We start from the raw sequence: 27,128 nt of genomic DNA, 5'->3' as shown, positions 1-27,128 counted from the left end.
AGGCTGGTGTCTACTATTGCAGCCTCAGTCTGTTGGTGATGGATGGGAGACTCGCTACCCCCATTGGGCAATGGGATGCAGCACTAGATGGAGAACCATGCTAGCAGGAAATGTAGCTAGAAGGAGGTTGCATTTGTAAAACACTGGGACAAGGTGGTGACAAAGGGCAGCCCACGTGCTTCTAGCAGGCCTGAGATCTCTCTCAAGTCCCCAGCTACAGCACCTTGCTCACATGCTTGGGGACACGAGGATGACCAGTTTAGGGGTCAGGAAAAGACTTTTTCCAGAGCACGCTCCATATACAAAGAAAAGTGCATTAGCTAGATTTGATCAATAATCATGCAGTGCATGTTCAAGGAGGTGCCATGCCCTTTAACTAGATCTCTTAGATCCTGCCAGCTCCCATTCTGCTCCACAGTGAAGCATCACTGAGGTGTGGTGGCTATGTAAGGAAACAGCACCCCCCAGTCTGGGCTGATCAAAATTATTCACTTAAGCACTAGGACAGACACACAATCCATCCTGCATACCAGAAGAGAAGTCTCTGGATCTAGCAGTAGCTTGGATCTCTCTTGCTCCCAATGCTTGGAGCACAAAGCTATGGAGACACTGTTTAAGTCCCATCAACGAGCTGCTTCAGTCCTCATGCTGCATCCTTGGCCCTGATGCACTGAGAACTAAACCCCAACATCCCTACAGCTCTGGGACCACCTCCCCAACACCCTTACAGCTTTGGGACCACCTCCCAAACATCCCTACAGTTCTGGAACCACCTCCCCAACATCCCTACAGCTCTGGGACCACCTCTCCAACGTCCCTACAGCTCTGGGACCACCTCTCCAACGTCCCTACAGCTCTGGGACCACCTCCTCAACGTCCCTACAGCTCTGGGACCACCTCCTCAACGTCCCTACAGCTCTGGGACCAGCTCCCCAATGTCCCTACAGCTCTGGGACCAGCTCCCCAACGTTCCTACAGCTCTGGGACCAGCTCCCCAATGTTCCTACAGCTCTGGGACCAGCTCCCCAAATCCCTGCAGCTTTGGGACCAGCTGCTGGGCATGTGCCATGGGAGGGAGCGCAGGATCACGCCTTACTACACCACACAGTTATACTCACCCGCACAACATAGACTCGGACCAGGACGTTGATGGGATCATTGCTGGGGATCCCCTGGAACATGCCGAAGTTGGGGTCATATCCTGCCTCCTTGGTGATATCATCAGGGAGCGGCACTTTGTAGACACATATGGAGCCCTAGTGCGAGTTCACAGCCCAATGAGTCTGGCTGCCCAGGGGCTCAGGGTAAGCAGACCCATCCCAAACCACCTTCCTGAGGACTCAGCCAATATTCTTGTTCCTAGCCACGTGCTAGAGCAGACAGGCCAGATCTGGAAAATTCCTCCACCACACAAGAACCTCTTCAGGGATTGCAGCCATGAGCAGAGAAATTGGACAAAGGGAAGGAGGCCTGCAGAGGAATCGGCCTAGCAAGGTGCTCATGGACAGGGATTTCCAAGAGTAAAACTGGCAGGAGGACAAAAACAATGGGAATACAAGGGTTGACAAAGAATGGTCTGGGAAGTCTGTGAACTACCAAATGAAATGCTGCTTGGTTTCTGTGCTCTCAAAGCATCTGATCCTAGCTAAGGGTGGAACTGTCTGCTCATCTCCTCTGCTAAGCAAACAAGGGCAAAACTGGCATCAACAGGCTTCATCTGGCCAGGATCACACCCTCAAAAAAGTTCTTGTTCAAGAATCTTACAACTGATAGATGTGCTCCTGCATTGCCTGGGGACTGGCAATGGTGCAATGTGACTGTCAGCCCTAGGTGACCAGTGTTGGTGAAAAATGGTTTACAGACATAACCCAGGGCACAACTTATTTCCACAGTGGGCAAGAAAGAGAAATTGCTTTTCCCTTGGCCTTCTGTAAGAATCATCAAGGGTCTGTTTGCCTGCAGATCACCACCGCTGTGGATGTGCTCTTTAAAGATACCTGATCTCCGGGGCTATCCTTGGAGGCTTTCCCTCCCTGCAAGGGGCTGCAGCTGGGTCAATGCAAAATGGCTTCTATGGCATCCAACCTCTTCCTGCTAAACCACGTTAGCAAGGAGAGAAAACTGCTGGCAAGGGCTTCCCAAGCTCAACAACCAAACTCACTTTGAACCTTCCCACTATCCGCTCCTCTTCTGTTGCATTGTCATCGTTGTCCCCAATCTTCCCACGGAGCAGGTTGAAGGTGTGCAACCAGTCCTCAAAGTTATCAAACTCTGCTTCCAGCTCTTTGTTGAAGACCTGAGATGGCAGAAAGTTAAAGGACAAGAATTAGATGGGGGTGGGAAAGGTGATGAAAAGATGTGGTGACTACCTGAGTTAACTCAAGAGGGAACCTGGGCTCCCAGTGCCCAGTTCTCTAAGGAGGGGAAAGGATCTCCAGGGTCATTAGTTTGGACCTTGATGCCACAAGCACCTCCCTGAATGGGTAACGTACAAGAGGGAAGCTCAGCTGAATGAGGCAGCTGTCTGCCCTCTGTGCAAGATCCAGGTTCAATCTCCTTCTGAATCCCAGAATCACAGCCTTTAATCCTAATAAACACCACGGGCCAGCAGATTGAGCCAGAGCCCATCCCCACTCTGAGTCCTGGCTGGGCCAGCCATAGCCAGGCTGGAAAACTCTTCCCTCCAGCCAGGGCACATCCAAGCTGCTACAAGGATGATTCTATCCCAGGGCACCCCCTTTTCCATACAACTTGTTACCTCTGACTCCTTCAGTCTATGGAGAGAAGCTAGCAGTCCCAACATCTCACCTAGGGTTTAGCTAACCCTCAGATAGGCAAGGTGCCTCATGCAGGGCTGATCCATCCTCCTCTGATCTCCAGGTGGCTGGCACTGCCATCCTGCCAGACTTCCAGCTTGCCACTGATCAGGCAGTGCCTTCTCCTCCCCTGCTGACACACGTACCTTCAGTTCATCAATTTTCTGCTTCTTCTTCTTCTCGGGAAGCTCAGGGGCTGACGGTTGCTTCTTTTTCTTATCATCTTTGGGTGTCTTGGACTTCTCCTTGTTCTTCACTTGACCCTTGAAGCCTTTCATGGGAGAGTCATCAAGTTTGATTTCTGAATCCAAGGGGAAGCGGTGGGGAGGGAGGAGATGGAAATGAGGGTGAGGAGGGGTGGAGGGAACAGGGAGGGGGAACTTGATCAAGGTCCTTCAAACAGGAGGAGCATGAAAGCTGGCAGCTGCTACTGTCTGCAACTTGCATCCCAGCCCTCTCCTGTCTTTTCTTGACTCTGCCCAGTGCTGCCCAGGTCACAGCATCTTCAGGAGCCCAGAGGTCTCTGCACAGGGAACTTCCAGAGCTGACCTGAGCAGGAGGCATTTGGAGGACTACAGAACATGGACAGAGTGGTAGGCTCTGGGTAGCTTCAACAGCAGTCAGAAAACCTGATCCTGCCTACAGCATCTCCTTTTCTTCCATCCACTGGAGGCTTTTCCTGCTGTATGCAGCCTGTAGAAAAAAACCCCAGCCGAGGTATTGCAGAAGGGACAGTTCATGATGCTCAGCACCAGAGTACAAGCTGCTGCACTGAAAGAGGTGTTGCTCATGACCAGCTGCGACGACAGGTTGTTTGGGTCTCTGTTCAGAGCAACTGCCAGGCATGGACTTCAACTACATTGGGAACAGGCTGCCCGGAAAGGCACAGGACCACAGCATCACAGAGTGGTTGGGCTGGGCAGGGACCCCTGGGACCACCCAGCCCACCCCCTGCTCAAGCAGGCTCTCCTACAGCAGCTGCGCAGGATCATGTCCAGGTGGGCTCTGGACGTCCCCAGAGAAGGAGACTGCGCAGCCTCTCTGGGCAGCCTGTCCCCGTGCTCCGGCACCCTCAAGGGAAAGAAGTTTTTCCTGCTCTCCCCACGGAGCTCCCTGTGCTGCAGTTTGTGCCCGTTGCCCCTTGTCCTGTCGCTGGGCACCGCTGACAAGAGCCCGGCCCTGGCCCCCTGACACTGGCCCTTAAGGTACCTGTGTGCATCGCTCAGGTCCCCTCTCAGCCTTCTCCTGCCCAGGCTGAACAGCCCCAGCTCCCGCAGCCTTTCCTCACCAGGGAGATGCTCCAGTCCCTCATCATGGTGGGATGTTCAAAGAAAACTTCTCCCACCCCTCTACAATCCCCCTCCCTCACTGCCTCTGCCAGCTTTCATAACTGCTGGGCAATGCAGATGGGGACAGACAGGTGATGAAGACTTATTGCGGAAGAGGAAAAGGAGGAAGGAATAGGAGTGTCAAGGGGAAATGGATCCTTCTGAGAAGACAGAAAGAAAACATTGTGGGGGGACGAAAGACACTCTCAGCAGCCCTGTCATGACAGCAAGGTTAGGGAGAAGCTACTTAGAGCTGTCTCCAAGCTTAGAAAGATCTGGACTCATCTTTCTCATCATACGAAGACTAGTCTTCCAAAAGAAACTAGGTTCTGTATTTTTCTCAGCTGATGGATTTTGCATTGCCCAGGCATGACAGCAATGTGCTGTCATGGGGACATGGAACATACGGAGAACAGAGGTGAAAGTCCTCAGGGAAACCTGTCTAAGCCCCGCTGGTGGGACTGGCAAGGAGCCTCTAGGCTGCATATGGACAAAGTCACCCTTGACCAACATGTCCCAACTCACCGGTATTCTTGGCCCACATCACTTGTGGTACAAAATCCATCTTGCCCAACTTTAGATATCTGCAACACCCCATCTGAGCTACAGACACCTGACTTCTGTCAGAGAAAAATGCATTTAGGGCACAATTCATCTTATCGTAACAGTGTTGAAAGTAGGTCAGAGAACTTGCCCTAAAAATGCCTATTTTTCTTCAGTGCCTGTGGTAGAACAGCAGGCCAGGAGACCCCTACATGCAGGTAAAAGCAGTCAGATTAGATAAATCCCAGACCTTTTATCTGGTTCAATCCTCCTTTGTAAAACTGGAGCAAAATTAAAAAAATAATAATTTAAAGTCTCTTGCAAAATGAGGATGGAAAACCCTATGAAGGTGATCTACAAGTTTCTGTTACTTGTGTGCTCAATGGACTTCAAGCACACAGTCCTGCACGGCCAAAGCGACAGGACTTTTAATGACATACTGACTTGTGATTGCACAAGAATGTCATAGAATCATAGAACATCTCAAGTTGGAAGGGACACATCAGGATCATCGAGTCCAACTCCCTGCTCCTCACAGGACTACCTAAAACCCAACCATGATGTCCTCTGACAATAACACAGATCCTGGTCAGTAGTCTGCATTACTTGCATGTGGTCTTCCTGCCAGCAGAGATGGGTCAGAGGCTGCCAGAATACCATGCTCTGGTTTGAGGTCAGCTGGCATTAGCATGTTAACCCAATGCAGCCCACACCAGGCCTGCATTCACAGAAATTTTTTCTGCATGGGGATATACAACATGCTGCGAGCACCCGGTTTGGCAGGACAGCAGCAGCAGGCTCTGAAAGGGATGCCCAAGCACTGAAAATTGTCCTGGTCCCACCTTTCTCTGCCATGCTCCCCTCCCGTTCGCATCCTGCTTACCCTCTGCAATGTCCACTTCCTCCTTCTCCTCCGCTTCTGCTGCAGCTGCTTCCTGCTGCCGGAGTTGCTGGGGGAGAAACAAAGGGAAGAGGAGGGGGGTGTTGTGCTGAGGTCTCTGCTCACTGGAAATGCCTAACTCAGGGTGACAGCTCTCTCTTCCCATCTCAGCTGCGAGCGAGGTTCTGGCAGTGCTGGAGAAATCAAAGTTGCTCAGCGCAGCCTACAGCACTGATGCTGTTAAATACCTGTATCCCAGTACAAACCAGCCACAAAGTCCACCTGGAGTGTACTCAAGGAAGAGGAATCCTGCTTGGTTCTTCCAGGTAAAGAAAAAAACTTTTGCCAACAGTCAGGCAAGGTTAGCACAGAAAGCAGCACAGCCCCAAGCCTTTGGAAGTAGCTGGAAATAGATGAGACCTCACAGGCAGGAAACATTTTCCTTTTCCCTACTACATCATCCCTCCTCTGCTCTGCACCCACCTCCTTCATCGTCTCAATTGAAGCAAAATACTTGGACCACCAGTCCAGCATACTCTCGTCCACCTCCTCCTCTTCTAGTCCCTCATCTTCTCCTCCTTTCTTCTTCTTTTTCTTTTTCTCCTTCTCTTCCTCAGACTGCTGGGACAAAGGAAGCAAAGACAGAGAAGAAGAGAGAGCAGATGAAAGTCAAATGTCTCTTCAAGCACAAAGGTGGTGGGTGAAGCGTCCAAGAAAGCAGAACCCTCCAGAGTGGGTGGCCTCATTAGCACTGTCCCCCTTTTACAGCCAGACATTGAGGCACAGAGCAGCAAAGCAAGATCACAGAACGGGTTAGGTTGGAAGGGACCTTAAAGACCATGCAGCTCCCACACCCCCCGCCACGGGCAGGGACCCCTTCCACCAGCCCAGGCTGCCCCCAGCCCCGTCCAGCCTGGCCTTGAGCCCTGCCAGGGATGGGGCACCCACAGCTGCTCTGGGCAGCCTGGGCTAGCGCCTCGCCGCCCTCACAGGGAAGAATTTCTTCCTCATCTCTCATCTCCATCTCCCCTCTCTCATGTAAAGCCATTCCCCCGTGTGCCATCGCCACCTGCCCTTGCCCAAAGCCCCTCCCCAGCTTTCTTGCCGGCCCCTTTAGGCACTGGCAGGTGCTCTAAGGTCTCCCCGCAGCCTTCTCCTCCCCAGGCTGAGCCACCCCAGCTCTCCCAGCCTGTCCCCACAGCAGAGCTGCTCCAGCCCCTGAGCATCTCCCTGGCCTCCTCTGGCCCCACTCCAGCAGGTCCATGTTCTTCTTATTTGGGGGCCCCAGAGCCGAACACCCAAGGCTCTAGAGAGATGCAGCATCAGAGTCCTGAGACATCTCCTTTCCATCATCCCTTTCATCCATGCATTTCCCAGGCTACAGCACCTGGATTGTACTTGGTAACAGTCCTCCCTCTTCCCAGTGAAGTACCCTGGGTCTTCTTCTTGGTACAATAAAGTCATTTGCAATTGATATCTGGTTGTGGTGGGAATAATCTGCATCTCGCCCACGGGGTGCTGTCTGTTCTGCTCCTCCTGGGACAGCTGGGCTGAAAAGTGCTGGCCCAGAAGAGCTTCCCAGTCTGCAGGAACCAGGCCATTGCCATATCTGCTGGTGAGACAGCACTGTTCTGTCTCTGCTTCAGGATGATGGGGAGTAGGACCCTGCCTATCTTGGGGTTGGTGAGGATGCACGGTCCATTGAAAACCACACAAAAGGGTGGGATAGGGAGTGGAGGGGTTAGGAGCAGGGATGAAGAGCAGATCCATCACTTACCACATCCACCTTCACCACTGCATCGGAGTTCTGTCACCCGGGGCGGAAGGGAACAGGGAGAGGGAGAGCAGGTTAGCAGCGCAGCCTCGGCCGAGTACAAATGCACACTGGCACATGCATGTGTTAGAAGTCACAGAAAGCTCCCCAGCGATGAAGGAACCAAACACCTTGAATGAAGAGCCCTGGCTGGGAAAGCTCTGACACACCAAACCCATCTGCATGGGGGATATGTCTCTCTGACATATCCCCCATGAACCACAGTCCCAGACAGCGAGGGACTGGGTCTGGAAAGATACTTTGACCTTCAGCATGGATAACATCTCTCTGCTCTCTTGGAGCTCTTCTTGTCTACCTAGGACAGTCTGAAACCTACTGGGGTTGATTTCAAGAAGCATGTGGATGCTGGGGCATTCCAGACGTATGAACACGTATCCTGTAGCTCCCGCAGAATGAAGCTGTGTGAGCAGATGTACATGATACAGCCCATACCAGGAACTCTACGTATAGGTCCATATGTGAAAGCACCTTGTTAGGGTGTGTATGTATCTGTCCACGAGTGCTTGTGAGGCTTTGTATGTGCCGTAGCCTTTCTGTTAATGCGCACATGCGAGGGGCCATGCATATCTGGAGCCTACAACATGCCTATAGGCACATGTACGCACATGTGCTGCTTGTCTGGGGGTTGTGTGCGCACATTGCTGCAGAGGGCCTCCTGCAAAAAGAAATCTGTTTCTTTTTTGTGGAAGCTCTGGAGCAGAAGGGTATGAGGAGGAGCTGAAATTCCTGTTCTGGGCAAGAAAATGGGCGCAGGCACATTCAGTGTGTGAACAAAGCCCATTGCCTCCGGGACACATTGCCTGCCCAGTGCATACAGTGCCAAGTTTTCAGGGCCAGCACAACCGGTCTAAAGAGCTTTGGCTGCCTCAGACTGACTCTGTGTGCCTGGATCAGCTCCATGCTATGCACATCTGCCATGTCCCGTACAGCTCAGACTTGCTGTACAGCGGCTGTGCAGCGACACAGCACTAACCAGCCATCTGGGCTGCTAGATGGGCATTTCAGAGAGGTGAACAGGCATTTCAAAGAGCTGACGTAGCCATCTGAATATCTCAAATCTATTGTAAAAAGGAAAAAGTACTGGGGAAATGTGTGTGACCCTGGCTGCTTGCAGGGACTGCATAGCGTGCAGTGCTTCCAAAGGGCAGGATCACTGCAGCTATGCAGATGGGGAACTTCTGATGGGTCACTTGTGTCTGCATTGGTCACAGACAGGGATAGGGTTGTGCTAATTCCCATATGACTGTTTTTGAAGGAAAATGTAAAGCTGTCTAATTTGCATAGCCCAGGACAGTCCTTGTCTGGGCAGCAAGCACCAGCTAATTTCAGCCAGGACAGAAAGAGGCCAGTTTGTAGCACTGACAATGACCCAAGGCCCTTCATTTCAGGCATCAGCCCATCTCCATGTTCAGCAGGACAAGGCAGCCTCTGTCTGGGTGGAAGCCCTCAGAGACTGGCAATTCAGCAAGGAAAGAGATGCTAAAGCGATGCAGACATATGGATACTCACAGCATCCAGCTTCACCATCGTCTCCATCTTCTTGATGGGAACTTCAGGTTCCATATTGACAACAATCTCCCCTGTGGGGCGAGAGCGATGGGCCCTGTTGGTCATTGCCAGATAGCCATTGAGGTGCTTAGCTGGACAGAGGACAGAGAAAGAGAAAGAACAAGAGAGAAGGATCGTGTAAAGGAGAAACTGAGAGCTCAGGTGAGATCCTCCAGGGTTCATGCAGGAGCAAGATGTGACCACCTTGTTCAGAGAAAAGCGACAGTGGAAATGAGCACAGACCCTTATGGCATGGTTAAAAACCCCTTCCATAGCAAAGGAAAGCAGATGATGAGAAAAGATTGGGGTTTTTCACCTGCAGAAGAGGCAGAGAAGGTGATTGCCCTGGAAATATCAGCTGGCACAAACACAACCACAGGTCCAGACCTCTGGCTGGAACCAGGGATGGCCCTTGGCAATCCCCCCACAGATCTCCTGTCCCTGCCCAGCCAAGAGTGCCTCCACTTCCACCAAGGACTGGGAGGAGCTGAGTAATTTCAGTGGTTCATCAAGCTCTCAGCTGCTGTGTTGGGTGCAGGACAAGTGGGTTTGTGATGTTGTTTTCTGTGGGTGTGGATAGATGGGGTAGTGGTTGGGACTGAGAGGGTGGCCTCAGTATGTAGCTTTCTAGTCTTTACTCAGATAGTAGCAGCAGCAGGCACCAAGCATGGCAAATTCAATTCCCAGTCTTGAGGAACATTTGGGGAGTCTAGACAGTCATGAAGCCACAGAGATGTCAGAGGTGAAACAGTCTTTCTTGTCTTACAGGTATCTGGGGGAGCATGGGGTTATCACAGTGAGACCCACAGACCATAAAAAAGCCAAAGGGGAATCATGGCCTCACACCTTGTAGCTTCTCACCCCCTTGGCCCAAACCCACAAGCATGGTTTGCTTAACCAACAAGCAGGCAATATCCCATAATCCTTACAACCCTCTCCCCATCTCCTCCTCCATGCGCAATACCCCACCAATGACCCACACCAGCCAGGTCCCCATGGCCCAAGCCTGGTACCTGTCATATTCCATTGCTGGGCTTTCTTATCTGGTGGGCGGTAGATGAACTTTCGGAGGGAGCTGACAGCGTGGGACCCCACCAGGGTGTAACGCCCAAAAGCCCGGCAGTCCACCACCCGGATGTTGAGTGGTGGGTGGAGCAGCTCATTTTCTGGGAGGTCCTGGGAAGCAAAGTGTGCTGGTTATCAAGGGCTGGGTGTGGGCTGTGGAATATCTGCTTGGGTGGTTGGAAAGCCCAGTAGGGACTAAAACAGGGATCATGCTGGAGGAAGAGGTCTAGAGCAGCTCCAGTAAAGCATGGCTTGGGAATCCTCAGGGAAAGACCATCACTAACTGGGATGGTGCACACGTCCTCCATTGCTGTGGGGAAACTGAAACAGGGGGCTAGAGGCCATGGTTTGGGCTCCAGAAAAACGGGTTTCAGCTGAGGGCTCAGAGGGAAGAGGAAACACTCACCACTTCAAACCACTTGACCAAAGTGCTGAAGTTGGGGTTTTTCTTGTAGTTCTGGATAAGGGATGACTGGACCCCCTTCCCAGCACACTCAATGTCCACACGGGGCCGGTCCACCTGGGCCAGGTTCACTCTCTTTAGATCTCTGAGCCCCCAAAACAAGATCTAGGGCAGGAGGAGGAGAAGGAAGAACATAAATATGAGAGGGACTGCTCCTGGCTGGAGCCAGGCTGGAATCAAAGGAGTTGGTTCACTGTATCTTCCAGGAGCAAGGAACCTACTGCAAGTGTCATTGCCTGGGCAGTAGTGGATCCCTGAGGCATCTTCTCTTCCTCCACATGACTCAGGGCTGTAGCACAATCTCTTTCTGCCACCCCACACCTGATCTACAGCAGCTTAAGATCTCCAGCCTGCTGCCTTTGACACTCCCTTTTCTGCCTTTGCAGCCTTTTTCTGCCATGCGACTCCATAGAGCAGGACTAGACCAGCTTGGTCCATCCACAGTGGCTCTTGATTCAGCACCAGCATTGTTTTGTCAAAACGGTATCAGTATCCCTGGGGAAACTTCCCTCTCCCTTCCTGAGAGAACAGACTTCCACCTATTATAGGGTGGAAGTCTATAGGGTAAATAGATCGAAATTTACCCTAAACTGAAATTTTTCCACCTCCTGATTTTCTGTGGGTGCGTTAACCTTGCCTGTCAGAGGAATACAATTTGTTTGACTAGATGCAAACGTGTGGAAGATCAGGAGCTAGGACCCCTTTAGAGACCTTGAGATGTGGTCAGCAGCATCTCACCTGAGCAGAGACACCTACAGCCATGGGTGAATTGTGCACTGAACATTGCTGACTGTATTGCCTGGATCACCAGCTTCTACCAAGTCAACCAAGGGAAAGAGACCCGGATGGGATGTATCACCCTTTAGATATCTACAGGTACATGAGAGGCACCCCATCCTTGATGCCTGAGATTGGTGGGATGCAGCCTACCTGATCTATGTGACAGCTTTGGGTGGAAATTACATGGGTCTCTCTAAGGCGCCCTGCACTACATCTCAGCCCAAGTGCCATCCACTTGCTACAGTGCTCACATTTAAGATGGCAAGGAGTGATCCAGTGTCCTGTTCTTTTAGGGCTGCTGCAGCCCTGCTCCCTGTGTAGCCAGTACAGGCAGATCCTTCCAGTGCAGACACCTGGTCTTAGTGCCCAGCTAGCCATCCAAGCCTCAGAGATCCCTCCTGGCCTTCAAACACCCATGGACAGCCTCTCCTGCCCCATGCAACACTGAACATTGACATCTGGTGCTCCAAGGCAGTTACCTCCACTCTGTATTTACTCAGCACTGGCCGAATCCCCAGTGGTACTGGCAGGATGGGGCCCCGGTCCATGTCTGTGGGGCCGTCAATTGGGGGCAGGTCTGACTTTCCCCCAGGACCAATCTGGAAGAGATGCAGTGTGGATTAGGGTCTGTTCCTTTGAGCCGGTGCTCAGCTGCTGGGAAGCAATTTTTTGTCAGTCTCGGCTGTAACTGGCACACCCTGGCCTCATGCACTGTGTCTGTGGTGTCTCAGAGGGTGCAGGAACAACAAGGGCTGCTGAGCACCCAGCTGACTGTACGGTGCAGATACTTTGGGAAAAGGCACACACGTGAGCAGAAGGTGCTGGGCAGAGCTGTGCTGCTGCACAGGAAAGACCCAGCAGCAAAGCAAACTTCTCAGCCCACCAACGTACCCCAGCCCCAGGGCTGTCCCTTTTCTTCCTGCAGGGAGTTGCATCTGCCTGGGCTGAGTGCGCAGAGATGCAGAAATGGTCTGAGAGCTCAGCCCAGGAGCAGGTTTCAGGTCCCATTTCAAACCCAGGGTATGAAGGAAAGCAAATATCCCATGTAAGCTTTTTCCTAGAGAAACCACCCCATTGCAAGGAAAGTTGGAGGAAGAAAGGGTTTGGATGAGCACCTGCCCTGGCAGACAAAGGAGATGGGAAGAGCACCTTGGGGAGTGGGACAGCAGGTTCAGCAGCTGCCTGCAAGGCTGCCCTGATCTCGCCACTACCATAGGGCACCTGAGGACATTGCAGACAGACAGGCATGTAAAGCAAAGTCTCCTTTGAAATAAAGGAGGACTCAGAGGTGGAGGGAGCACATGGTCCCCAAGGGTCCACCTCCCCAGGCACTGCCTGCTCCCGGCAAGCACAGATGCCAGCCTTGGGACCACTGCTCCTGGCTGGTGCCCAGCTACATTAGAGACGTCTGCGGCAGGTTGGCCCTTGCACACCCAAACCCACCAGCACAGTGCTGAGTTTGCTGGGGACTCTCTTTTTTCAGCTGGGACATCTCACACTCCCTGCACACCAGGAGACCACTGAGACACATCCATACAAACACAAATTTCAGTGTATGGGAAAGGAGGCACAAAAGCAGGAGAGTTTCTCTCTGCTACCTCCTCACAGACCAAAAGGCTAAAATTTCACCGTATTCCTGAGATGATGCTATGAATTCACACCCTTTTTTCCTGAGACCTTCAAATTGGCACCTTCAAGAACTCAAGAACTTCCATTGGCATCGCCCATATCCTGGTGATGATAGAGTCTGGGCTAACATAATGATTTAGGCAGGGTGTCCTGTTCAGCAGGGTGCCTGGGACTCATGACACATCCTGACCAGTGTAACTGGGCAGGAGCTTCCTTCTCACTGGGTTAGCAGCTGTGCTAAACCCTTCTAGTCTTTCTAGGATGTATGTGCTACCTGCTATTTGCAGCAGCTAAGATACATAAGCATGGGTTAAGCCTTGCTGCTTTGCAAACCTCCAACCCATCCTTTCCCTCCCTCGGTCTGAGGTGGCTTTGGCCAGCTGGTACCTGGAGCAGCTCGAAGGCAGCCAGCAGGTCACCTGCTGTGGAATTGCCCCGGTAGATCTGGTAGTACTCCAGCTGCGGGGGGAAGCGCGGGGGACAGTAGTGCTCATCTGACATCTTCACCACCGGTTTGGCAAAGGTGCGGCCCATGAAGTCAGCTCTGCCCTGGACAGGCAAAGAGAACATTTGGGTTTGCTTACCCAACGTGAGCCCCACATCGTGATCAGAACAGGACCAGCCCACTGGGCCTGAGACACCAAAGCTCAGTGACAGCTTTCACTCCTGGCTTCTTCAAATAAGGATGCCCCATCCCTGGCAGTGTTCCAGACCAGGTTGGATCAGGCTTGTAGCAACCTGGTCTAGTGAAAGGTGTCCCTGCCCATGCCAGAGGGGTTGGAACTAGATGATCTTCAAGGTCGCTTCCCATCCAAACCATTCTATGAGTCTATGAAATAAGGTGAAGGAGGTGGCCCTGGGCTAGGACAGCAAGGAGGCAAGGGCTGAGCAGCTTTTTTAAAGGGAAAGACTCAAGTAACATCTTCTTGCCTCCAGACTCACAAAAGCTCTTGCTTAACTCTCCAAAAATAAGATATTGAGTCTGAGACCTAATGAGCAGCAGAGGCCACTCATGCCATGGGAGATGTCGGGGGGACCACCTTCCAAGGGTCAGGAGAAAAGCTGCTTCTCACATCCTCTGTACTATCCACCTTGCCTCCAACTCAGGAGTCATCACAGCATCTAAATTATAAACATTTTCCTTTGCTGGCATTCATCTTACCACTGTGTCCTGGTCATAGATCTCAATGACAATTATGGGAGGGTCATCTCGCATCTCATGAACTTCTCCATACAGCTCCACGTTGTCAAAGACCAGCAGCTGGTCCCAGGTCGGGCAAAGGGTCTCATTGAGAACCTGGAAGAATGGGAGAGAGACCTACAGCTCCAGACAGGAGCAAAGGCCCTGTGCAAGGGCAGAAGACCAGGCGCTGGTCTCAGCTGCCTGGCAGCACTAATGGGCTGCTGCACACATTTCTGGACCAGTGAGGCATAGGGTATCTCCCAAGGACTCCTCTGGAAAAAAAAAAAACAACCACCAAACCCAACAGCTGGCAATCAGACAGAAATTACTCCCAGCATCCACCAAGCTTGCTAAAACTTGGCAGTCCTCAGCCTAGGAAGGGAAAGACACAAAAAACATTTCAACCTGCTCCAGTTTCCCCTAACCAGGCAGGTGAATCGCAGCCACTGGGATGCGGGGTAGCCATGTGTTGGTGCGGGGGGAACATGTCATGAAGGTGCTCCTAGGGAAGGGGCTCCTGGAGACAGTCAAGCCCCAATGCCACAGCTGTCTTCCCACCACAGGACCCCATGATCAACCTAATCCTTGATTCACTAGCAGTCACAAGACCTGTGGCAGGGGAGCAGGATGGAGAGCTGATGGGACACACAATGCCAGAGCCCAGCCCACCAGGTCAGAGGATGGTCTTTACCTCGGTGCATTGGCTTTGGGAGATGAAGAAGACTCGTGCAAAGGGGTCTGAAAGGCCACTGCTGTCGGCTGCAAATAAACTCCTGGCTTGGTACATGTGGGCTCGCAGCTGGAAAACCTGCTTCTCTGCAAGAGAGAGGGGAAGTGAGATCACTTGATATGCAACCTTGGAGCTCAGCCGTGGGGCTCAGCTTGCAGAGCGAGGTCTCAGGGGCATGCTTTTGCTCAGGGCCAGCACTGATGAAGGGTATAGACTCAAAGCATGAGTCCAAAATGGATAGGGACCTCCTTAGCATCCTGCTCACTGTGTGTGGAATGACAGCCACGAACAGGTTAGGGAAGAGAGTGCACAATTCCTACACCCCTGCTCCCCATGGGACCAGTGGGTAACCTCAAACTGGGACAACTGGAATTATTTTTCCCTTAGCTCCTGAAAGCCCTTGGTGCAAGTAGTGCCCAGCCAGGCTCCCTCCTGCCCTCTCCATGCCTTGTTCCCAGACCTGCTGGAGGCAGGTAGTTCTTACTGGTGTAAAGGAGGCTGATGGGTGGGAAGGATGGCAGGTTTTGGCCTCTGGCAGTCTTCTTCTCCTCAAAGCCACAGGGCAGGCCACTCAAGAAGTCTTTGCGCTGTTTGCTGAGGCCCAGCCACAAGTATATCTCCATCTTGGCCTGAACTGTCCAGCCAGCAGGTCCAAACCCCCTCTTCCCAGGTAGCTGGGTAGAAAGGACAGAAGAGTTTACATGGATATAGGGAAGGCCTCAGAGATTTACAGACCACCTCTGCAGCATTCAGCTCCTTTGGTGCATTGCTCTTACCACTGCCCCTTAAAACCAGGGACCCAGCCCTCATCATTTTGAATTGTGACACTACTCTGGTCATGCATTATCTTCTTCCCACCATGCTGGTTTCCTCTTTCTAAGCCAGCATCGCCTTTTGTGGCCAACTGGATCAAACATCTCTCTCCTTCCCAGACATTTCTCACTTACCAACTGGGTAAAACTAGTGTTTTACATCTCCTAGAAGCAGACTTCCATCCCTACTGGTACAGTATGGGTCTGTTCTGCCTAGTATTCAAGCCCCAGTAAAACTGGATACACAGCACACTCATCTTCATCTCCCATCCTCCCAGTCTGTCCTTCCTCCACCTCTCTCCTTTTGGCTGCTGTTCTCCCAGGAAAGACAGATCAGCACCTTGAGGAAGACTGTTTTCACTTTGGCGCAGTCCTTGCCCATCTCCTCATCCACAATGGAGTAGAGGATATCCTTGGAAGGGATGCGAGCGTAGGCAATGCGCTTGTTGTTGCTCATCATCCAGATGAAGACGTCAGGAATAGTGTGCTGAGGCTGTGAACACCAGCAAAGGGCCCTGTCGGTGTCTCAGCTCTCTCTGACCACTGAGGCACCGGCGGGGCTGGAGACCTTCTGAAGGCAAATTCAACAGATGCCACAGGAGGTGGATGTACCTATTGCTGCACTAGGGCCACTGAAATGGTTTTGAGCATCCCACTGCAGAAGCTTGTCTGCTTAAGAAAAGCTGCTCAGAGCTAAGCTCAGCAAGGTGAAGCCTAGCAGAAAAGAAACTGGGATTTAAATTTGTTCTAGCTAAAAAAATATGTATTTGGATTAGAAGAGTAAAGATTTTCCTTCTCTCTTCATTCAGTGGCCATGGGAACTGTAGGGCAGGGGCCATACCTTCATTCCTTACTATGGAAGAAGTGCCCTGTCTGTACAGGAACCATCACACCTTATAGTCTGGATTATGTTCTGCTGTGGTGAGTTACAGCCAAGGAACGCCTTGTAATGAAGGGTATGTGGTCAAGGCTGGGAGCCTGCCACAGGATGCAACAGCTACAGTTCCCATGAGGGAAAATGACCCCCGATGGCTCACCCAGTCCTAAGCTGCAAAAATATCAGCGGAATGGTGTATTTTTTCTGAAGAAAGGGAAAAAAAAATTTGCAGATAGAGCATCCCTTTGGAAATGCTCTAATATATTGGGCTATTCTCCCTTACCCATAAGCTGGAGTGAAGCAAGAATACACTGCGGCAATAAAATCAGATGGTCTGAATTCTGCAAAAGGACAGGGATTTAGCCTACAGCCATTTGAAGGGCCAGTTTAACAAACCCCTACCTAGCCAGGCTCAGAAATGGCTCCCTGCCGCTGACTTTAATGCTGTGTGGACATGTGCCACCTTCTGGTGACTGACCCCTCAGGGAATGGCATGGCCTTGCCATGGCTGAGGCTGGCAGAAATGCTTTCAACTCAGCTGCAGGAGGACCAAGCTCTGATACTGGATGGGAAGGGCTCTTAAATCTCTTTTAGCACTGACTTGTTCCAACCCAGCTGTGCACGGGCAAGCCTGGGAGGCATGGGACAATGTGTAGGCTTGGAATGACTCCCAGGATCTGTGCTACCAGGGACCTCTCCTACCTACAGCATTCGCAGAGATGTCTCCATCCCAGGCTGCTGTTGCCATGAGATGACCCAGCTAACACTGTCTCTAAGTGCTGAGGAACTCACCTCGTCCACCAAGAACCGGAGTTTCTGCAGGAAATTTTGCACCAGCTTCAGCTTGTCTTTCATGGTGTTCTTCTTCACTTGCGACCGCAGAGTCGTGGCTTGTTGCCCCATGTTCTCCTGCAGATAAAGGGGAGTGCAGGACATCATGTGAGCAAAAGAAGAATGGAGCACACAGAAGGGAGCAGCACCAGGCAGGTCCCCAGTGTTTGGGAAGGGGTGGTGAGGAGGCAGTCGTCTTAATCCCACCACGTGCATCCTGGCAATGGTACTTCTGACACCTGCCCATTAACCTTGAGATGTATGTCCCAGGAGAAAATGCAAGGGCAAAACCGATCTCCATAGGTCCCTTCCAACCCTGACCATTCTGTGATTCTGTGAAAGGTGTCACCTGTGCTTAGGGCATTCTTGGGTGGCTTCAAGCCTAGTGTTAAGGATAGTCTCTCCCTTTCTGCTGACCCTGCTGTAATTCAGCATCTGACCATTCAGAAAAGGGGATATGGAACCTTTCACATGTTAAATTCATCACTCTGTAGGATGTGGTTGGCTACAGAAGCAGGTGTCCTTGGCTGTGCCAGCTGGAGAAGCCACCTGCTCTTTGTACATCTAACTTCGGCACATCTAACTCCCCTGCAAGGAGCTAGGCTACTGCAGGATTCCCCTAAATTATTCCTTCCCAGTTTCCTTGGGTGTCTGACAGCACCATAGCCCCTCTGTACTCCCAGATTTGTTTCCAAAGCAAAGTAGAGTGTGGTGGAGGGGAGGCAGCACCATGGACCCAAGCGTCACCTGGGACCCACGCAAGACCCAGGTGGTCTTGGGCTCCTCTATTCAGAAATGAACCTCAAACCCTCAGTCCACAGAGACGGGAAATCAGCATGCCTATGGACCAAAGCTCCCCCATACAAGATCCAGCCCCTGCTTATGAATCTTCCTCCCTGCCTGGCTTGAATCCCACTTACCAGCTCCCGCATGCAGGACTTGAGTCTCTCCCGGTCCAGCCTTGTATGGGAAGAGTGGTGCTGGTCCTTGTCAGCCAGCGTCACAAAGCGTCTGGTGGAAAAGGTCAGCAGCATGAATCCCATGGGAGCCTGTGGGTTGTCCCCAAGAGGCTGTGGCAGGCTGGATCTCTGCCAGCAGCAGGGCACGTTACTGGAGGGAAACACCCTCGTCCCCCCGCAGTCTGCAAAGCAATCGTGGCCAAGCGGCCCATTTGCACCGTATGTTGAGGGCCATGCATGGGAAGCAGGTGCCAATCAGGTACCAGCCCATGGAGGCCACAGGACTGAGACTTCCACCGCTGGTTTGGGGTCTTTGGGGTGCAGATGTAAGCACCCCTTCACCTATGCTGCAAACCAGAAGGTGGTTGATATGGCATTGTGTCAATGCAGTGAAATGCTTGCCTGTCATCCAGAGGGTAAGGCAGGGTGAGCTCACCCTTGTAACCTTGCCTATAGCCCCACAGTGAGCAAGGATCTGCAGTGTGCCACCTTTGCCCATCTTTTACTCACAAGCACCCACTGCTCAGCTCCTCCAGGACCCCTCGGAGCCGGCGCTCCGGATGTGGCTTCTCCGTCTTGATCATTTCTTGCACGTCATTGAGCCCTTCCTCCTGCAGCATCAATGGGGGAAGCAGTGAGGGGCAGGGGGGCCAGGGCAGAACCCTACTGTGGGGCAAGGTCCCCCTGACGTCCAACCCCCACGCAGAGCTGTCCTTTGGGGGCTGGGTGAGAAACATCTGCCGGCCTCAGGGCTCAAGTCTGGCACACATTTGGCTGCAGGGACCTGGCTCTGGGTGATGGAAATGGCTCCACCACTCTCCAGGAGACTAGTTGGCCAAGGTCCACACTGTGTTGGCTGGACCTGCCAGGCTCTCCCTTCACAGATGCTGCTGTGAGCCAGCCGATGTGGAGCTGTCACAAAGGCTTCTTGGGAGTTAGCTGAGACTATTAAGGAGTCTCTGCCACACAAGTGGTTCACCCCTACAGTCCAGGGGGACAAAGCCTCCCCACCCCAGCTCCCTTTGGTGGGGACACATGCATCTGACCCACAGAAAATTCAGTGAGCTCCTAGGATTTGGACATTCAAATTGTGGAGCATTTAGCACTGGGAAACTTCCCCCTTTCTGGCACAAGTTTGTTAGTGGGCCCTTGCACTGGTTGTCCCTGCTTTATGAGAAGCTGCAGAGATGCACAGCGAGCCTGGATGTGCCTCAGGCCAGTCCCATGCCCCAAGATGTCTCCCTCCCCAGCACGTCCTGACCAGCTTGTCTGCAATCTTGTCCATGATGTTGGCATTATACAATCGGCGGCGCTGGTCCTGCCACCAGCTCTTGATATAGATGCAGGGCTTCTTCTCAAAGTACGGCAGGTGGAAGTAGTTCCTGCAAGGAGGCAGAAGAGATGCTCCATGGTGGTAATGCTCCCAGACAGGAACAGTCCCTGTCCCACCACCTCTCCAAGGGAGGCAATGCTGTGATGGGGGCGGTGGAGGCGGGGGGTGGTTTACAGGAGGTCAGGCATGGGAGAGAGGGAGCTGAAGGTGAATTTCACCCTGAAAAACAAAGGCTCCCCCTCTCCTAGCATCCTTCCCAACACCAGAGCCAGGGTGGATGGGTGCAGTGCCCAGGGATCGCAAATTTACCATCTCAGACCTGGTGACTCAAAGAGAAACGGCCTTACCCATAGTCCGGCAAAGAGCAAATGTCTCCAGCGTGGCAGCAACGTGGGCAAGGGCACAAAGGAAACCAAACCATTAACACCCTTTTCTGAATGCTGGTGAGCATCTCCTAGTCTCCTGGCCTTTATGGCAGGCAGAGGTCTCTGTCTTTTTTTTTCTAGGTTTCCACTTGCTGGTGGGATGGAGTGGTAATAGAATCACAGAATGGGTTGAGTGGGAAGGGACCTTGAAGATCATCCTGTTCCAACCCCCCTGCCATGGGCAGAGACACTTTCCACTAGACCAGGTTGCTCAAAGCCACATCCAGTCTGGCCTTGAAATAGTTGTGGTACAGTTAAAGGAAGGATGAGGCTGAAGAACAGGTTCATGCTTCTTGGATGCCTGATCACTGGCCATGAGCTGAGATCCACCCAGTGTAAAGCCACTGCAGATCCTGCTACACCTTAATTAAAAAGCAGATTCAGCTCATCCTTTGGAACCATCGGGGTGTTTCCAGCCAGGAGATGTCAGCAGAGCCCCACAGTTGAACATGAGGCTCCCAGCACCCAGGGGCTGGAGACATCTGGGTAAAGAGCAGGAGAGACAGAGCCCAGGGGACAGGCTCAAACACCATCAGTGCTCCTTATCTCCATGTGGCATTCACCTTGACAAGGAGCTGGTAAACAAGTGAGGGAACTCCAGGGGGACATTTTTCTCCAGAGTGCAAATACCCTCGCTTCAGTGTGGTTTCATTTCCCAATTGAATTAAGTCAGTTAATTCTATTAACATCCATCTATTAGTATAACACAGTTAAGACCCACTTAAAGCATATCTCATCAGGTTAAATCCAATTAGCTTTCCTTAGTACTAGTCCTTTGTATTCAAATCCAGGCTGTGGCTGAAGCCCAGCCGCCATCTCAAGACACATGTGCTGATCCTGTTCAGTTTGGGGCTTTCTGATCCAGCTGCTTGGGGTGGAAAGCACCCACCAGATTCATACTTGCAGCTGTCTGAATCTTGCCTGTATTTTAGGGTGACTGCGACCTGCACATCACAAAGCAATTCATAAAGCAGACAAAAAAAAATGCCGGAATTTTATAGCTGGAGAAACAGAGGCAGAGAAAACAGAAGCGATTTGTTCACTGACAGACCCAGGGTAGGACCCAGTTTCCCAAGTTCTGGTTCTGTTAAACACTGGAGTGTGGCTGCCCACGACTGTAAGCAATGGTGACAGACAGACCAGCCAAGAGTGATGCTGCAAACCAGGGAAAGTGAGAGGATGTAACGTCTTTTACCCCAACCTCCTGCCTAACATACTCTCAAGAATTTTTTCCAGCAGTTTTTACATCCTCTCCTGTGTGTCAGTGACCTTACCAAGCTTTTAAGATCCCAAGTGATGAAATAATGCACCTCCTTGTCTCAGCACAAATTACCCCACTTCTGAAATCTAGCCTCATCTCTAGATGGAGCTTTCCCTTCCTCCACATGGTGCTCACGACGTCTTGTCGGTTCCTAATTCTGTTTCCAAAGCCAAATGGATTAAAGTTAGGCAGCTCGTGATGTTTTGTATGTTGGGCAGCTAGAGAGAGAGCAGGAGCAAAGCCCTGACTTCTCCTTCCCGATGTGCAATACTGGGTTGTGCCACCAAGCATGGCAGCAATCCTAAGGATCTCCTTATAGACTTGTCTCCAAAATGTATGAAACTTAAACATACAGAAGTTAATCTGTTTTTTCCAGTGCTCACCAACGATTTTTTTTAATCCACTGGTTAACTTCATCCCTATTTGCCATAGGGCAAGAGCACTAAAGTTATCACATAGCCTTGAGTTTTGGGTGCAAATCTGGCCAGGTGGATTGAAGGATGTCTTTTGCAGGGTAGCTTGAGAGGTGAATCCAACCATTATTGGACATTGGAGAACCCACAAGAATTCTCAGAACTGTAGGGAATGGTGGGTGCGTGAGTCAGACGGCAGACTGGAGTATCTAAGACAACTACCTACATGTGTGTAGTGGAATGAAGCTGGGTTAATTAGCATTGATAATATACAACTGTGGGTTGGCTTCGGGGGTGGTGGGTTGGCCGATGTAGATAAGGTGCAGGTGTGGCTGGTTAAGTTAAGTGGTTGAGACCCAATGAAGAGAGAGCAGCCAAGGAAGAAGCGAGAGGAGAGAGAACACATGCCCTGGAGGAGGTGGGATGAGGAGAAGGCAGCAGAGGGACTGTAGGAAGAGTATGCTGGTATGAGGTGGTGAAAGACCTTGTTGCAGCTTGATAGTTTTGAGAGTGCTGCGACACACCTGGTATCTAATCTCCCTTTACATGGAGATCTCATCCCTGCTGCTGTTCCCAGATCTGCTGGGCTGAATGAACCCAGGCCCCACGACAGCACTGACTGCAGCTCTGCAGATAGTGGTGGGAGCTCAGACACCCAGAGCCGTATGGCAACACGTACAGACCATGTCTGAATTGAGAGCCACATCTCTGCCCAGAGGCACTTCAGTGGCCAGGCAGTCATGCTTACCTGTCTGTGACCAAGGGCTTCACAGGTTGAGATGAAGAAACAGACACCAGCTCTCCATCCTCATCACCTTCATCCTCACTTGAGTTCTGGAGCAGCTCAGACTCCTCCTCGTCCCCATTCCGTCCCTCTTTCTTCCTCTGTAGGATGGGTTTGGTCATACCATCGATCTGGTTCCCATAGTTACCTCAAGGCAAAAAAGGTGAAATAAATTCACAGGGCTGTAACTCCAACAGGGCTCGATCTCTTGGCTTTAATTCAGGTTGGGGAAAAGTTTTCTCTGCAGGAACCATGGGGGGCAGTGGAGTTCAACTCTCTGAAACCATGCCCAGGAACCATAAATGAGTGATGGGTGCCTGTCTCCTGCTCACATCCCCTCTTGAGCTAGTAGGAAGACACTCCCTCCCTTTGGTGGTCAGCCTTGGGAGGCACGAAGCCAGGGTGAGAGAGGGAGCAGCTCCACAGGCCACAGCACAGCATGAACACAATAGATGATTTGGGGCCCCACATGGCTTGTGCCAGGAGAGTAGCCATCACCTTCTCCCTAAACTGAGCGCCCTTTGTGCTCTAGCATGTGTTGGTATGGAAAAAGGGGAAGAAATCCTGCTCTCAGCCATGGATCCTGCATTCCCCACCAGGCATGCTTCAAAACCACCCTCCCCAAAAAACAACCAACCTATTGTGACCTCGAAGTTGATGGGTTTGTCACCAATCTTCCTGTCGATCATGGTAGCTTCTAGGAAGGCTCCAAAGAGAAAGAACTCCTCCATCTTCCCAGTGCAGTTCTGCAGGAGAAATCATGGGGACCAGGGCTGAGGTCATCTGGAGGGACACCTGGCAGGGCAGGTCCCCTTGGGCAGAAGGGTGCATCACCTAGCACCTCTGAGCACCCTCATGGGCAAAGATGAGGTGCCACTGCTCAGGCTTTCAAGAGGACCATGAGAGTTCCTCTTCCCCAGACTGAGCCATCTCCAGGCTCACTGCAGAGAGAGTTTAATTAAAAGATTTTGCCCTAATTTTTAAATGGGTTGAGATCAGTCATCCCTTGCACATAAGGGACTGTCTAAGGGACATTGAGGAATACTCACAAATTGAATTAATCAAATTACACTGAATCATCTGCCTGGATGCTCTTTCAGAACTGGAATAGCTTTATTTCCAGGTGGTTTTGTTTCCCCTTGAGCTGAATTAAGGCCACTTTACTTCTGCAGGAGAGTTTTCACACGGTCACACTGCCGTCAGACTTCTCCATTTCTACTCTACACCCTTGGCTCATAGAGGTTGACATATGTAGGCACCCCCAGCTACGACAAGCCTGGATGTGTCTTTTCATGCAGAGCACAGGCAGCAGCCTTGCAGGCTCTACATGTCAAGACTAAAGCTGTGGGGCTTCTCTTGTCGGGAAACAGCCCTTCAATTTCTCTGACCAGTTCCATCCTGCCAGAATTGGTTGGGAAATATATTAGTCTTGTCTTCTCTTTGAAACCCATCATCAGGACAAGAGTGAGACATCTGGCATTAGGAGATGTCTCTCTTCTCTCTTTGTCCTGTCTAAATCCCAAATGGAGAAACATCTCAAAATCTAGGATCCTCCTTCACTCAGATACTCCTTCTGCCCAGCATTCCTAAGAGAGGTAAGCATTTGAATGACTGTAAAACCTGAATTCCTTATCAGATTTGCTTTTATTGTGCTGGAGGATCCAAAACTCTTAAGAAAACACTAAACAAAATCCTTGGTTTGTGAGACCAAATATAAAAACTCCAAGAGGCCTGAGACCCAAGACTCACCACCGGCAGCTGTAGGGTTAGGGGCGACTTACATCAGCAACTGATGGGGCCTGCTCAACTTGCACCTCAGTGGAGCTGTTGATCTCTGGGTTGGTGGTGTCCAAGATCTCCACAGCAAGACTCAACAAAAGCCTGGCCCGGAAGGAGACGCCTTCACCCAGACCCTCATTCAGCTCTTGGTGCTCATCCATCAGGGTGTAGTTCCGAGTGGAGCCGTACATGTTCACCCACGCGGGGCCAAAGGTGGGCAGAAAGCCTGCAGCAGACCAAATATGCATGTAGGGAAGGGGACGTCCAAGAAGGAAGGCAACTCTTTGCCTCAGGGTACAAACTCACTTATGGATTAACATCACTTTCCTGGTCTGTACAAGTTGATGCAGGCTTGAATATGCACACGTGTGTGCATGAGAATGCATGCTTGCAACCATACATGGAGACCATTTTGCAGTGAAGGCAGCAATGGGGACTGTGCAGTGCACCAGTGAGTCAGAGGTGCAAAGACAGAGGTTTGTTGCCCACTGGGCAAGTCACCCAATGTGAGTCAAGAAAAAGGAACATCCTATTAATCCCCTTTCTAGAGCCATCCTTGGTTTCACATCGGTCCTGCCTATGTGTGCTGGTGTGTTCATGTGTGCGTGAATGGGGGAGCCTGTCAGACATTCATCCATTCATAGCAATTATTTGGAACAGCAAATTGTTCTTGGGTGTCCTTGCTTTCAGGTATTGGATTGCAGTCTTGTGATTGGGCTTGGTTTCAAAGAGTGTGTGTCCAGTGACCTCAGAAGACCACTGCAAGAGAACCAAGGTCTTTCCAGCCAGGCACCAAGAAGCAGCTGTCTCCAGGGGTGGGGGAAGGAGCCTAGGCCACTGTGCTAACTCTCTGCTAAAGGGATGTCTCTCTACCTTAGTAGAGTAGGAAGCTCAGCCTGCTCCCCACCTTAGCTTTACCTTTGTCTCCTTCATTAGAGATCTTCCGCAGATCAATGAAATGGGTACCAATGGCCACATCATTGACTTTGTCTGAGTCTCGGATCTGGACCTTTATCCGCTTGCACAACGGGGGGAACATTTCTGTGAAGATTATTTGCTCATTCCAGAGAGGCTCATAGCTGCTTTTTTGTACGGATGTCTTCCCCTGCCAAGTGAGAGGAGACAGATGTTAGACAAGGGTTTGAGCTCCCAAGCCATCCCTCACAATGTGAACTGCTTCCTTGCTAATCACCACTGAAACATGCATTCTGCCTGGCCACTCTCCTCTCCCAAGTAACAAGCTCCTTTCCTCAGCTGAAGAGTGCTGCAAACCCATCACAATCTGCACAAGAGAGGGGAAACATAGCAAACAAGGTGGCTTTGCCATGCATCTCAGCACCTACATGCCAGGAAAACTAAGATCAGGCCTCCTGTACAATGGCTGGTCCTGCTCACGTTACCTCCCAGGGTCACCCTGGTACCACGCACAGCTTGCTCACCTTCTGCCCTGCAAAGACCACCTGCACATAGGGGTCTACCAAGTCCTTGTTGTCCCCAATGAAAGCCTTCTTCACATTGGCCATGATGCTGGTGTTCATACGGGGCAGTCCCTCTGCTCGATAGATCTTGACGTAGAAACGAGCCCATTGCCTCTCCGCAGGAACCCCATCTGGGAGGAGGAGGTTCCTGCAAAGTCAACAGATAGGTGGGAAACAGCTGCTGGGGTCGGCAGGTTTGTCAGGAGAGGCTTACCAAAGAGGGAGAAGCTCCCCACTTTCTGAGCACAGGCTCTGTGGAGGAGGAAAGATGACCATTTCCACAGCCATATGTTTTATTGCTGTTCTGTTTCTGCCCATCTTCCTGTTTTGGGATGTGGAGTGATGGTTTTGTAAGGAAAATCTTAGAGAAGCCCCTTGAGGTGCCTCTGGGCATTCCACAGAAGGAACATAATTATTGTCAGTGGAGTCTAGAAGACAATTAAACTCAGCCTAATTTAGACATCTAAAGCAGGCCAGATGAACGGGATGTTAGAAGAGCCTTTTTTCTTTATCAGGGTACAAGGGGAGCTGAGGTGATTATTTTGGGGGGAGAACTGAACTCCGTTAAATTGTTTTCCTCATTGTATGTGGCTTTCCCTTTCTGGAGGAAGAAATGGGAGCCATGTGGGACGCTGTGAACAAAACAATTTCTAGAGGAACTGCTGGACTTGTCCATGAAAAAGTGGGATAATATCACCAGTACAGCATGGAACGATGGCCCAAAATATTTCAGGTGGTGCCTCAAGCCCCCTGGTCGCCAAAAAGTCAATAGACCTGCACTGGTATTTTGCTACCAGTCTGGGTTTCTGACCATGTGGCAAGAGGCTGAGGGGTAGATTTGAAAGCCCATGGTTGCACTCAGAGATATTTAATTAGCCTGAAATGCTTTGGGGCTGAAACCTTTTAGATGCTCTGGGGAACCAAAGAGTCCTGCCCACGCAAGCAGCCTGGGAAACCTCATCCAGACCACCCTGCTCTGCCCTGGCAGTGGGTGATGAGACCCCATCCCATCCCATCTTGCCCACCCAAGCACCAACAGGAGCATTAGGTAAACAGGGGGGACATCAAATTGGTTGACATCAGGCTGGTGTTGGTTGTTGGTATAGAGAGCTCAACAATCAGGAGATAGTCTGACCTAACAGAAATGACTTGTCTCTACTTGATATGACCTGGGTTCACACCAGTAATCTGCCATGTGTTCTCTCTCTGAAAAACAACTTATGGGTCCCCCTGGTTTCATTGCACAAGGTAGGTACGTGTACTAGAGGGGCTGTCAGCCTGATGTATAGGGATGCTGTCCTCATTGTAGATTTCAAGGTAAAGAGACATGAAAAGTCATTCCCAAGAAAGTTTGTCTGAAGCTGGTTCTGCAGATCC

The 27,128-nt window shown here is 51.3% G+C and overlaps 1 protein-coding gene across 14 annotated transcripts in view; it reads right to left on the bottom strand.

Moving 5' to 3' along the window:
• The window catches only part of OTOF (otoferlin), a 115,821-nt gene that overhangs the window by 10,302 nt on the left and 78,391 nt on the right, over nucleotides 1–27,128 (bottom strand). For 3 of the 14 annotated variants that reach the window (XM_056342235.1, XM_056342245.1, XM_056342250.1), the window contains 24 exons: nucleotides 25,713–25,899; nucleotides 25,192–25,378; nucleotides 24,276–24,499; nucleotides 23,132–23,240; nucleotides 22,459–22,642; nucleotides 19,540–19,660; nucleotides 18,789–18,889; nucleotides 18,240–18,330; nucleotides 17,281–17,397; nucleotides 15,952–16,104; nucleotides 15,284–15,473; nucleotides 14,761–14,885; nucleotides 14,049–14,183; nucleotides 13,274–13,435; nucleotides 11,737–11,856; nucleotides 10,421–10,582; nucleotides 9,963–10,125; nucleotides 8,911–9,041; nucleotides 7,345–7,374; nucleotides 6,051–6,188; nucleotides 5,571–5,637; nucleotides 2,963–3,117; nucleotides 2,162–2,296; nucleotides 1,119–1,256 (listed from right to left, as the gene is read on the bottom strand). In XM_056342235.1, the coding sequence (XP_056198210.1) occupies nucleotides 1,119–1,256; nucleotides 2,162–2,296; nucleotides 2,963–3,117; nucleotides 5,571–5,637; nucleotides 6,051–6,188; nucleotides 7,345–7,374; nucleotides 8,911–9,041; nucleotides 9,963–10,125; nucleotides 10,421–10,582; nucleotides 11,737–11,856; nucleotides 13,274–13,435; nucleotides 14,049–14,183; nucleotides 14,761–14,885; nucleotides 15,284–15,473; nucleotides 15,952–16,104; nucleotides 17,281–17,397; nucleotides 18,240–18,330; nucleotides 18,789–18,889; nucleotides 19,540–19,660; nucleotides 22,459–22,642; nucleotides 23,132–23,240; nucleotides 24,276–24,499; nucleotides 25,192–25,378; nucleotides 25,713–25,899 (3,325 nt within the window). The remainder of the gene's footprint in view (nucleotides 1–1,118; nucleotides 1,257–2,161; nucleotides 2,297–2,962; nucleotides 3,118–5,570; nucleotides 5,638–6,050; nucleotides 6,189–7,344; nucleotides 7,375–8,910; nucleotides 9,042–9,962; nucleotides 10,126–10,420; nucleotides 10,583–11,736; nucleotides 11,857–13,273; nucleotides 13,436–14,048; nucleotides 14,184–14,760; nucleotides 14,886–15,283; nucleotides 15,474–15,951; nucleotides 16,105–17,280; nucleotides 17,398–18,239; nucleotides 18,331–18,788; nucleotides 18,890–19,539; nucleotides 19,661–22,458; nucleotides 22,643–23,131; nucleotides 23,241–24,275; nucleotides 24,500–25,191; nucleotides 25,379–25,712; nucleotides 25,900–27,128) is intronic. The other 11 variants (XM_056342239.1, XM_056342246.1, XM_056342242.1 and 8 more) reach the window with 8 other exon arrangements.

This window comes from Falco biarmicus, chromosome 6, assembly GCF_023638135.1.
Source record: "Falco biarmicus isolate bFalBia1 chromosome 6, bFalBia1.pri, whole genome shotgun sequence".
Taxonomy (NCBI): Eukaryota; Metazoa; Chordata; class Aves; order Falconiformes; family Falconidae; genus Falco; species Falco biarmicus.
This window is presented reverse-complemented; position numbering and strand designations above follow the sequence as displayed.